At 35.0% G+C, this 13,192-nt stretch overlaps 3 protein-coding genes across 3 annotated transcripts; 1 reads left to right on the forward strand and 2 right to left on the reverse strand.

The window, feature by feature from the left end:
• Window positions 1-783: 783 nt before the first annotated feature.
• LOC101739921 (holocytochrome c-type synthase) lies at window positions 784-3,733 on the forward strand. The gene is made up of 5 exons (XM_004926391.5): window positions 784-1,030; window positions 1,123-1,354; window positions 1,686-1,922; window positions 2,193-2,317; window positions 3,100-3,733. The coding sequence occupies exons 2-5, from the start codon at window positions 1,193-1,195 to the stop codon at window positions 3,332-3,334; spliced, it is 759 nt and encodes a 252-aa protein (XP_004926448.2). The 5' UTR covers window positions 784-1,030; window positions 1,123-1,192; the 3' UTR covers window positions 3,335-3,733.
• Window positions 3,729-9,684, reverse strand: LOC101740057 (BRISC and BRCA1-A complex member 2). Its single transcript, XM_004926392.5, has 7 exons — window positions 8,233-9,684; window positions 7,375-7,673; window positions 6,027-6,202; window positions 4,849-4,971; window positions 4,465-4,528; window positions 4,246-4,399; window positions 3,729-3,946 (listed from the first exon to the last, which is right to left on the reverse strand). Exons 1-7 carry the CDS (start codon window positions 8,318-8,320, stop codon window positions 3,750-3,752), a joined length of 1,101 nt encoding a protein of 366 aa, XP_004926449.1. The 5' UTR covers window positions 8,321-9,684; the 3' UTR covers window positions 3,729-3,749.
• Window positions 9,685-11,031: 1,347 nt separating this feature from the next.
• Window positions 11,032-12,771, reverse strand: LOC101739783 (large ribosomal subunit protein mL55). Its single transcript, XM_004926390.4, has 2 exons — window positions 12,146-12,771; window positions 11,032-11,262 (listed from the first exon to the last, which is right to left on the reverse strand). Exons 1-2 carry the CDS (start codon window positions 12,341-12,343, stop codon window positions 11,119-11,121), a joined length of 342 nt encoding a protein of 113 aa, XP_004926447.1. The 5' UTR covers window positions 12,344-12,771; the 3' UTR covers window positions 11,032-11,118.
• Between the last annotated feature and the right edge of the window lie 421 nt (window positions 12,772-13,192).

Genomic DNA, 13,192 nt, shown 5'->3' on the forward strand with positions numbered 1-13,192 from the left:
CCTTACCTAAAACCTATATATTTTAAGTATTACAATGGACGGCCCGCCGCATCAACATCTCTATTATCAAGCTGTTAAAAATAGAAAAGACTCAACGTCTATCCACAACCTGCCTACAAAGAATATTGCGGTATTTTGGTTATGTTGCACCCAGGGATACCCATAATTTGGAACGCCTTGTGGTGACTGGTGACCGGTAAAATCAAGGGAAAAAGGCCTAGGGGTAGAGGTCCCAAGCGATGGTCGGACTAAATAGCGGAGGAACTGAAAATACTTGTCAGCGACGCACTCCACCAAGCTACAGAACGGGATCGACGGAGACAGCAAGTTGACGGATTCGGACGTAGTCACGATCCTCAGCAATGAGGGACCGATTGAAGAGAGAGAGAGAGATAGATGAGGTCAGTGAAGCGTCTCCGATCGCGATTAATCCAGTCTCTGAGGGCTGGGCGAATCCCCTTCAGAATCCGCAGGCGTCTCGATCATGTGTTCAGTATGGATGGCTTCTTTGGTTGGTTTCTTCATTGCTGAAGGTTGTATCTAGCTTGAATGTTGATCACTCGATGCATTATGCTTCTTCACGTCTGTCTGTCCTCTGCTGTCTTTAAAGCTTCGGTTATTGGCAGGCCGCTGAGCGTCTTTACCAGATCTGACCATCATTACTAAAGTACTAGCTATTCTAAAACTCAGAGTATACTAAAGTAATTTTCTATGTGCTAAATCAAATGATTGTCAATCAGTAAGTTTCATAGAATTTAATAAGTAGCAGTGGCATAAATTGCTGACAATAGCAGCAGATTGCCAAAGAATCAATTTCAATCTATATATCCAGTACAAAGACAATATAGAGATACTTTACCTATATTATAAATAATATAATTATTTTACAAAAAAGTATTTTTATGGTATCTATGGATTTCATACAGTAGCAAAGATTACTTTTAGTCTGTTAATGTCAAAATAACTTTCAATCAAAATTTTAAAGTATTATCTATAATCAAAATCTTGAGTTGCATTGCAAAACGCTAAGGTTAGTTCGCTTTTGTAAATTAAAACATATAATAGAATCTTTCTAAGTAATAATAAAATATGTGATCACAATTTTTTTATTGATTTGCCTAGGTCGTTCTAGAAGAAATGTTCAGTTAGCTTAGATCTTCTCCTCTTCTGAAGACTTACGTAAGACATACAAATGGGGAATAAGGTGTCTGCTGAGGCTCACGTTAATATAAAAATCGGAGAGAAAGATGTGAATCCTCCACCTGAGTGCCCGATGCATAACAAAACGGAGCAGAAGCCAAAGGTTTCGGAATGTCCAGTACAACATGGAAATGATATCAATCCATTCAACATGGTAATATATATAAACAAACTGTAGTAATCTAATCTTTCAACTGTTTTACGACAATTCATTATTTTATTTAACTGACACGGTGTTGTATTTGTTAACAGCCCTGACTATTGCGCCCAGTGTCGTGGGCTTGATTCCCACATGGGGCAAAAATTCGCGTGTCTATGAACAGGCTTGCTTTTTGTCTGTTTATTATGTGTATATATATTTAAACATACATAATGTATGTTAATCTGGTACACATAACACAGGGAATCCTAATTTAGAGCTAGATTACTGTATGTGTTTATGATAAAAAATGGTATTATTTATCATTATTATTGTCATTATTTAGATGCCTCCGGCTAACCAACAACCTGCACCAGATCAGCCATTCACCTTGCCTACAAACCGACAAGTTTCCTCTATTCCTCGAGCAATGCCTGATGGCTCAACTGAATTCTGGGTTTATCCAAGTCAACAAATGTTTTGGAATGCTATGCTGCGTAAAGGCTGGCGTTGGAAAGATGAGGATATAAAACCAAAAGACATGGACGATATAATTAGGATACATAATGCTAATAATGAACAGGTACAAAAAAGTTGTTATTATTTGTGATCATCTCACTCTAACTATAATTTAATTCAGAAGCAGCAATTTTCAAACTGGGCTATGGTGTTCATTTTACTGTGATAATTAAATGAAATATAATAATATCGATTTAATTTGAACATTAAATTCTATGTACCTATATGGAAAAATTTGATTGGAGCCCTACACCCCAGCAAAGGGTAGTAGGAAAAAATTATGATGATGATGATATTATATATAATATAAAATAAAGGAAAACATTTTTCCCAGGCTTGGCAAGAAGTTTTGAAATGGGAAGCCTTACACGCCAAAGAGTGTGGTCATCCTAGATTGAAGAGTTTTGGAGGCAAGGCGACTCAATATAGTCCTAGAGCACGTATACGTTCTTGGCTTGGGTAAGTACTTAATGCCATTTTATATAAAAATCCTAGAGATTCCAAGCATAGCTTATTTTTTCATAAAGAATATCTATACTACTGTGGGAAGTCCAAGTATATTGCATTAATTCCATAAATATATTGTGAATGCATCACCATACCTGATTCTATCATGAAGCATTCACGTATCCCAATTTGAAAGATAGGATAACAGTCAAAAATAATAACTGGTACCAATCATGCATGGTCATCCAGTCCCAATTCAGGATTCCGTCTTATGAGTACCAGCGACTTGCAAAATTTTTTTTTTTTTTTTAGTTTTTTTTATTGCTTAGATGGGTGGACGAGCTCACAGCGCCACCTGGTGTTAAGTGGTTCCTGGAGTCCATAGACATCTACAACGTAAATGCGCCACCCACCTTGATATAAGTTCTAAGATCTTAAGTATAGTTACAACGGCTGCCCCACCCTTCAAACCGAAACGCACTACTGCTTCACGGTAGAAATAGGCAGGGCGGTGGTACCTATCCGCGCGGCCTCACTAAAGGTCCTACCACCAGTAATTACGGAAATTTAAATTTTGCGGGTTTGATTTTTATTACACGATGTTATTCCTTCATCGTGGAAGTCAATCATGAACATTTGTTGAGTACGTATTTCATTAGAAAAATTGGTACCCGCCTGGGATTCGAACACCGGTGCATCGCTCAACACAAATGCATCAGGACGTCTTATCCTTTAGGCCACGACGACTTCAAGAGTTTAAAGAAAAAAAGCTTTTTATCAGAAGTTCTTTATAGGTATGAGTTACCATTCGACCGTCATGACTGGATTGTGGACAGATGTGGGAAGGACGTGCGCTATATCATTGATTATTACGACGGTGGTGAAGTCGATAACAAATATCAGTTTGCAATGTTGGATGTCAGGCCAGCAATAGACTCCGTTGAAAACGTTTGGGACAGAATGAAAGTAATGTACATGAGGTATAGATATGAATTGATCGGCAACAAACAAACGAAATTAAGTAACTAAACAGTACAAACTAATGTTGATAGTTAAATTCGTAGTACCTAGTTAATATATTTTGTTGTGTAAGTATTATTTTGTGGAGTTCTTCCGTCGACATGGTTTGTCACTGCAAAAACTCTTTGTGATCATGTTTCTTTGAAGGTTTACATTTTCAGTAATTGGTTTATTCACACATAACCCGCCAATAATCTCAAGTGATAAATGATGTAATGTGAAGTAAAAAATGATATTTTCATCATTGTTAATTTATAAAAGTCACTAATTAATTAAATATTTCATTAATTCACCACTAAATGATCATATGAAAAAGTGAAATAAATTCAGATTCAAAATCATCTGTTCATTATTATAGTTAAAATGTTATTTATGAAATGATCATAAAATAAAACAAATGCAATAAAATGTAAATTATTTTTATTTAATTTTCCAAGCTTACGAGTTGACTACTAGTTACTGATCCTTTACATTCGTTTTTGAATAATTCTACTTGTTGTTCCACATATTCTTCAAAGTTGTTTAATGGACAAGAAGAGAGAACTTTGTATTTTGGTTTTCCTTTACTGCTGTGGTAAACTGATCTTAAGGTCAAAATTGGAGATTTTTCTGGAAATTGACCTGAAATATTTTTTGAAATAGTTATGATTGTATAGAATAGCAAGTTCTTTTTTTTAATAAGCACAAAAATGAATGTCTCGAATGCATTGTAAGAAGACCGCTCCGTCCTTCAAACCAGAATACAGTCATGTATCTATCCGTGCAGACTACGTGCTATGCTCACAGTATCATTTTTTTTGTAACTAAGTAATTTTGCTTAATGTGAAATTACCAAATTGTGTAATTTATAATATAAGGTTGGACTATCAAAAAAGATCTGTGTATCACACGTTTTCTGAGAAAAAAAATCCGGAACTTACCCAATTCTACTGTTAAAATCCAATGGAAGTCATTGATTTCAAATAGAAAGGCAGCACTGTTTATATCGTGTTCCAATATGGCACCTTCATATTTAACAACCAAAAATGCTAATAAATCCCTTTTCAATTTTTCATTGACAAGTACATCATGTATCTGAAATATTGACAATTTGTAATAATCGAAATAATATTAAGACAAAAGAAATTGAGGAGTCGTACCTTTCTGTTCAGCAGTTCGGTAACCATAGGTACATAATCCATAAGAACAGTAGATGGATGCATTCTGAAATTTAAAGTTATTTCCACTTACAAAAATATATGTACAAATTTAACACACATTCAGTCTTAGAGAACGGTCCTCGAAAAAAATTTAGAAGATATTTACATAGGTACCTACTAGAGTTTTACAATTCTTCTTACTGTAATAGTCGTGAAACAAAAGTTTGAAGCGAACTGACGGACGACCCTCGTGAATCCGTAACTTTACAAGCAGCGAGCTATTGCACACTTAGGTGTATGAAAGACAGACAAATCTTCAATTGCGATTCTTATAATATCAGGAGCTTCGACAACAATTCATTATATTATTCAAAGCTTACGTACTGCGGTAATGAAATGTTCCCCAGGGCTTTATTAAGAAGAGGTGATAGTATCAGTTCTGCGTTTGTCGAGTTTGGATATCTCACTAGTAACAATGCTGTGTCAATGCCGGGATTCTCTTCAATGCTGTAAGTATCATGTATATTAATAAGTCCTTAATATCTATGTTAAAATAATAAAATTTGAGCTCGTAGTCCAGTACTACTAATATTTGATGTACATATATACAGGGTGTCGTAAAAGAGGTTTTTCAAACTGAAAACTAGATAGTGCTCTACTAAAATAATCGTATCGAAGAAAAAACAGCCTTTGTACATAATTTTCCTATTACTCTGTACTGTGTCTTGTTTTCTGTGTGTACATAAATAAATAAATAAATAAATAAATAAATAAATAAATAAAATAAAAAACAGTCACCAAGTAAATAGTATCGGAATAAGGAGTACTAGAACGTAATCAACAAATTATTCTTCTGCCGACCCTTGAATTACATTTTAAACAAGGTACCGTAATATGATTCGTGGGAAAAAATAAAGCTGGCCACATATCAAAGCGAATTTGTTTTTTTTTATTGATTCGGTGGGTGGAGGAACTCACAGCCCACTTGTTAAGTGGTTACAGAAGCACATAGACTTCAACAACGTAAATTATGTTACCTATCTTAAGACATGAGATCCAAATCTTAATAGTATAACAGCTATCCATTCTTCAAACCGGAGCAAAAGTTATTAGCGGCAGATGCAGGCAGGATGGTGGAAAACACCCGGGTGGATCGTAATATACGCTTACTATATACCCAATCACTAGTAAATGTCAGTTGGCGATTGCAATACGCTGGTAATACTAATAATGATAGTGAGCGCAATAAATTATCGATTGCCCAATTATCCAATAAACCCTTAGTCGCTTTCACGACACTCCCTGGAATACATAGGGTGGTGCTAGTCTGAGCCACACAGCTTCAAAGTTTTATACAATCATAATAAACGAAACTTTTTTTGCGTAGATAGTGAGCTTGGTTTCAAGTAACATTAACTCTCAAGTAATCTTAAACAATGGCAAAAACCCAAAATAACTACAATGCCAGTAATATTATGATTATGTTATGAAGTCATAGTCTTAATTTCATTATAAAAACAGTTCTGCTCTACGAATCGGAATGCATGTATTTAAAATAATACCCATCACTATAAAGCTCTGATAATCTTCCAACGTCAACATTAAGTTTTATCAAAAATTCAACGACATGTGTTCCAACCCAAACTTCGATGTTACTTTCAGAGATGAGTGAATCACCAAGTAATGCACTGTATTCAAAATAAGCCCTTGAAGAATCATCCTCACTCAGTTTTCTAATCTGAAATTGGTAATTTTTTTAATGAAATAAAAACAAATCATTGCTCTTAACAAAAATTTGTTGTTGATTGTACTCAGTAACTATGTATTATTATTAATAAGTAAGGTGTAGCGGTAGGCAGCGGCTTGGCTCTGCCCCTGCATTGCTGAAGTCCATGGGCGACGGTAACCACTCACCGTCAGGTGGGCCGTATGCTCGTCTGCCTACAAGGGCAATAAAAAAAAAAGGTGTATTATGAACCTGTATTGGTAGCCATCCGGTGCATTCGTATCTAGCGATGCAACAGTGCTCGAATCCCGCAAGCGAGTACCAATTTTTCTAATGAAATACGTACTTAACAAATCTTCACCATTGACTTCCGCGGTGAAGGAATAACATTGTGTAACAAAAATCAAATCCGCAAAATTATAATTTGCATAGTTACTGCTGGTAGGACCTCTTGTGAGTCCGCATGGGTAGGTACCACCACCCCGCCTATTTCTGCCGTGAAGCAGCAATGCCATTACGGTTTGAAGGGTAGAGTAGCCATTATAACTATACTGAGGTCTGTGACCTTAGAGCTTATATCTCAAGATGCATAGCGCATTTACGTTATAGATGTCTATAGGCTCCAGTAACCACTTAACACTAGGTGAGCTGTGAGCTCATCCACCAAACTAAGCAATTAAAAACAAATGCCCTGCTTGTTTCTACTGTGAAGCTCTCATGAATTCCAGTTTCAAAGGTGGGGCAGTTGTATAATTAAATTTAGCTTTGGTGTCATGTTTATGAGTTCCGTGAACCACTTAATACCAGATCAACACCAAAAGTGAGTCCATTTACCAAACTATGAATAAGTAAAAATTGCTGGGTCAAAGTCTGATATAATTTTGTATAATACACAGTATTTTAGTATTTTTGAATGTTTCAAATATATATTGTCAGAACTCCTAATCATGGCATGGCACAATTTAAATACCCAGTATGCAGCACTTAACATCGTAATTGACACTATCAAAGTTATCTAAAAAACTTTATTTTCATGCTTGTATCAATTTGGAACTCATAGTAAACACATCTTTATTTTAAAGGTGGTGGAAAAAAAGTTATCAATTTTGCTTGTGTATGTACAATTACACAGCTATTTTTGAGCGTACCTGGGATTCAATTTAAGTTTTTATACAATTACATACCTGATGACTTTTGTATAGATTGACCAACTCAAATATCACATTACTCAAAGCTCTAGGATCACTTTCATTCCATTTAGCAAGACTTGGGACTTTCTCTTCAAGAAAGTTTTCATCCTCACTTATCAAAAAACTTTCATCATCAAACTTAAAGTCCGGAGCAAACCATGGTATTGATACATCAAATAATATTTCCCATTTCAATTTCTTAGAACAATAAGGTAATAGCAGACGGAATTGGCATTCCTCTCCATCAGGTAAACAAGATATTCTTTCAACATCTATTTTAGTCTTGCAGAGGCCTGTTAAATTATTCAATAACTACAATGTACTACATTAAATTATATTAAATAATTCCAGAAGTTTTTTCATTTTTGTATTTGGACAGCATTAGTACAATTGTTGTACTAGTACTAGGTGATAATTATTGATTTATTAGATCATTAATTTCAGTATAGATGCCACCACTGACCTTAAGACACGGGGCCAGTCTCAATTGAACTTTAACAAAATGTGGCAGTGGTTCCACCATCTTTAGGTTGGTATTAGTAATTTGGTTGTATTTAAAATGGAAATTCATCTTGCGCAAAGTGGAATAAATGTAATTCTAAATCTCTACCTCTTATTGGCATCAATAGTATGAGTATTGAGCATATACTCAAGACATATGCATGATAAGAAACCAACTACAAGAATATAAGTGTACTTTTTCATGTTTCAAGATAAATTAGCAAATAGTCACAATATCTGCTTATACACAAAAGGAAGCAAAATGCAAACAGCAAAAAAAATACTATAATTCGGGTGTACTGTTATTATTTTTGCAACAAGATAATATTCTGTTCAAGTTTTTAGGCTTACCAAGTTTTAATTCTTCACATAATGTTTGTACGTAAGGACGAAATGCTGGAGATAAATTTTTGAAATATCCAAAAGCTTCAGTTCCCATTTTTGTTTTCTTTGGCAATTCAATTTAAATTTTCTTAATTATGATAATTTATGAAATATCCATGAATTGTCAACTTAGTATGACTTTATATTTGCTAAACTCTATTTCGAAATACCTGTAATAGCATATTTACATTAGTAGGCGTAGGAATTCCTGGTCTAACTTGACAATTTCTAAGTAGGTAGGTACGGTATCTACAGAATACAGAAACATTTTTTTTGTTTTCAAATCAAAATATCTTTGTTTTTTTTACTCCATTTCCGAAGGCAAAGGGAACAAAGACCTTAGAATGAAATCTTGTGAAAAAAATCCTTAACTAATATTAAAATTGAATGAAATGTATGATCTTGCAATGCTTGCTAACGAGTAACGCTCTCTATAAACGTATATTCGAGTAACGATTCGATTAACTGAAGTCAAAACTACTGGAAGAATAGGAGAGCCACCGCTACGCGTAGTATGGGTAAAATCCGTGTGTCTCATCCTAATCTTTTTAAAAATGCCTTTTTCGGACCGGGAGCCGAACCTCCTACGTCCTGCGCCTAGTGGACGCGCAGGGCAAAGAGTATGTATAGTAACCGGCAAACATCGTGAGCAAATGACCTTGACTGCGCAGAACCGAATTTTAGATCACTTTGGTGGTGAGGGTGAGGCGCGACGGCAGGGGAAATCGTATCGAGCGCGTTATTGGTAGATCAGTCGAACCTTGCGTCCCGCACCGCGCCTTCGTTCCACTTGCTCCCAAAAGTACGCTTGCGTACAGTGAAAAGTCTATCGTTACTAATCGTTAAGTTATATTTTGTTATAATTGCTTGTTGACTTTGTTGCCATTGCTATTTGTTGAGTGTTTGTTGATTTTTTATAAAAAATACACTATGCCGCGACAAACTGGTGTAGTATTCAAAAGAAAGGGTAGAAAAATTGTGTACGACGTATATTGCTTCATTATAAAACAGGGGAAGAATGATATTATGGAAAAAGTAAAACAGACTTCGGAAGCAACAAAAACATCAGTGAGTACTGTTAGGTGCATTATTAACGAAGCTAAAGGCTCTGGCTTGCTCATCGTGCTTGGGACTCCGGGTAAGAAAAGATCAGGGAAGAAGAAAGTTACCGGAATGGATAGTTTCGTTCAATCTGTAATAAAAAGATGTAATCATAATAACTACATAACAAGCAGCGAAACTCCGTACCGTAGAAAGGCTTCGAAAATTTTAAAGAAGATATACATTTTAATGGCTCGGAATGAAGTTTACGACGAATTATGAAAGAGCTAGGCTTCAGATGGAAAAAAAACCAGAAAATAATCGGAAGCTGGTAATTGAAAAAAGTAACATTCGATTACTACGAATCAAATATCTTCAAAAAATAATTAATTATAGACAAAAAAGAAGATCGAACCGACCGAGTCGTAAACTACACCAATGAGCCCTATGTCAGCTTATCACGATGATGGCGACTCGGGTGATGAAAACAGTGATGATGATAATGGTCAAGAATATGATAACGAAAAAAAAATTACAAATACCAGCTTCGCTTCAACTGAACGAAGACCTGGCAACAGCTCTAGTTTTGACTTAATAGAAGGAATATCTATTTTACCCCAAGATTAAATTATTACAATTATTAACCTATATTTTTTGTTGATGTTCTAATAAATATATAAATAAATACATATGTTGATTTTAATAATTTAATTGCATTATGACGCAGAGTAAATAAGGTTTTTGCACGTGAGTGTACCATGCGCAAACTTACCCCCACCACGTCAACAAATGCTCAAGAAGTTTGCCGGCTATTATAACACTACGTTGCGCAGGGTATGTGGGACTGAACGGTCCGCAGATGCTGGGAACTGGGAGCTGACCGCGGGCCGATGGAATTTAGTACCCTGCCCACTAAACGATTCCCCTGCACTCTCGCCTATATACCTATATAAGTGATATAATTTACAGATCATCTTCTTTTTCTTCTTCTCAATCGTGTCACTCTTGACAGAGTGATCGTGATCGTCATGTAGTGTTGGTTGTGAATGTTTTATATATTTTTTATTGCTTAGATGGGTGGACGAGCTCACAGCCCACCTGGTGTTAAGTGGTTACTGGAGCCCACAGACATCTACAACGTAAATGCGCCACCCACCTCGCGATATAAGTTCTAAGGTCTCAGTATAGTTACAACGGCTAACCCACCCTTCGAACTGAAACGCATAGTAATGCAGTAGCTTCACGGCGGAAATAGGCGGACCACCCGTGCGGACTCCCAAGAGGTCCTACCACCAGTGATTACGCAAATTATAATTTTGCGGGTTTGATTTTTATTACACGATGTTATTCCTTTACTGTGGAAGTCAATCGTGAACATTTGTTGAGTATGTATTTCACTAGAAAAATTGGTACCCGCCTGCGGGATTCGAACACCGGAGCATCGCTACATACAAATGCACCGGACGTCTTATCCTTTAGGCCACGACAACTACAAAATATGTTCCATATGTTCAATTCCCTACTGTTAGTGGTTACCAAAGCTCAGACATTAATGTAAATGCCACCAACCTATAAGGATACCGTCTCACCAGTAATGACAGCATAGATAAGACATTGATTAGACTATCACAGTGAAGCATTAAATGCCCACTAACACTGTTAACACCTTTTGAAGGAAATTGTACACACATTAGTGTGTACAATTTCCTTCAGTGAAATGTAATATAATGATTAAATTTTTTATTACAATAATAACATTAAACCTATGAAGAGCTACAACAAATTGATTAATTTATCACTAAAGTTCTTATTTTACTTTTTTATATATTTGAGGTATTTTTTTGCATTGAAACTATCTCCTAAATCTTCAGTAATCTTGACCTTCTTCTTGGGCTTTCGTTTCTCCAGCCGTGCTTTTCTTTCATCTTCAGACAACAATGATAAATCTAATGGCAACTGCAACATGAAACAATTTAAATCAATTTTCACATACATCTGATGATGCAAATAAGAATATGAAATTTATTTTCTTTGAAATATTTAGGAAAGCCAACATTAGTGCCAAAAAAATGGAGTAACTTTCATATATATATTTTTTAAACCCCAAATTCATTTTATTTTATCTTTCTATAGCACCAGATATTTACTTATATTATTTTATTAAAACTTTAAAGAGATGTGCAAATTTAACAACAGACATATTCCACAACATAGTATTATGAAAATATTTGGTTTATTAGTGCTTGGAATTGTTCAAGATTTTATCCATAATTTACTTTTGGCCTCACACCACCAGCCAGAATGACCTGAAGTGATGTCAGGGGGCAAGCGTAAGACAGGTTCAAGTGGAGACAACTTGTGAGGGCCCTATGAACCAGCAGGTACCTTAGGACTACAATGACAACAACAGCCACCAACCACCTGAGAATATTTTATCTATTCAGAATAGTTCATGTATTAGAATTACTGTAGTCATCAATGCATTTCCGGAGACCTTTATTGCCACTTTGCAATTTCCTCCAGTGTTTTCTGAGTGCTATGACATGTCCTTGCTCAAGATGTGGCTCCAGATGAGTACTCAGCAATAGGTAGTGGCTTGGTGAACCATTCACATTGTTTGCACAAAAAACAATTCAATTTCAAAGCTGAAAGTAGCTTTGGGGTTAAAAAAGTAAGAGTGTACACCACAGTTTGTTAACCTTTGTTGGGAGTTGTCTTGGATTTTTTAAACCCTTTTATCTCTATACACACACACACACACACACACACTCATTTTGGAGTGTTTAATAAACTTTACAACTAGGTATAAATGAAGATTATAAATATCAGTATTAATAACCTTAATAATTTTCCTAGGTTCATGATACCGAACGTTTATTGTTGATCCATCCGGCAAAGCAATTGTAGTAGGGTAGTACATTCGAGAGTAGACTTCCCTGTGGATCTTCGTTATACAAGCAATGTTGTTATTAAGGTATCTCTTTGTTAAAGAGTTTATTAACGCGCCTTTATAATTTGACAATAATTTGCAAATCATTTTTATAATTTACGAATAGTGTAAGTTTTTTCAAATAGAATGCAGTTATCATAAATGTAATATTATTGTAAAAAATAAAATTTGCGCAAAAATTGCCTATACGCATCCACTTCACTGACTGAGGTCTGAGACTGATGTAAGTAATTTTTTCTAAAGGATTTTATAACCTGGTAACTAAGACTTTGAAGTCGTCTTATATTAATTTATACCATGTTTCATAATAATCAACTTCATTTAATTTCTTAGTATCACTGTTCATTTAAAAAAAAACATCAAAATTAAAATAAGACTTGACCTAAAAGTCTTAGTTACCAGGTCATATAATTCCTTAAAAAAATTAAAGTGCTAATCTGTTTTTTTTTAAGATATTTTATGACCTGGTAACTGAGACCTTTAAGTCATGTCTTATTTTAATCTAAATTATTCATATTTTTATGAAAAATGATATTATGGAGTGAAATGAAATGAAGATGATTAATTTGAAACACTAATCAACTGGGATGAAATTAAATGAAATGAATTGAGATGATATGGGATGAAATATAATCTCAGTAAAATGGTGGTCATTTACTAAGATTTTTTCAGTGGACTTTTTGGAGGATCTCGAGAAGTTACGTCCAGCGGCTTTGTTTCATTTTCCCACATTTGTGCACTTTCACAGATATTAAACAGTTAATAAACCACCATTATTACACATTTAAACCCGAAGAAACACTAAATAGACAAAATAAAACAAATCACACAACTTCACTCCTCGCGTTCCCGCCAAAAAGTCAGTGCTAATCTGTTTTTTTTTAAGTGATTTTATGACCTGGTAACTGAGACCTTTAAGTCATATCTTATTTTAAT

The sequence above is a fragment of the Bombyx mori genome, chromosome 22 (genome assembly GCF_030269925.1).
Source record: "Bombyx mori chromosome 22, ASM3026992v2".
In the NCBI taxonomy this organism is placed as follows: Eukaryota; Metazoa; Arthropoda; class Insecta; order Lepidoptera; family Bombycidae; genus Bombyx; species Bombyx mori.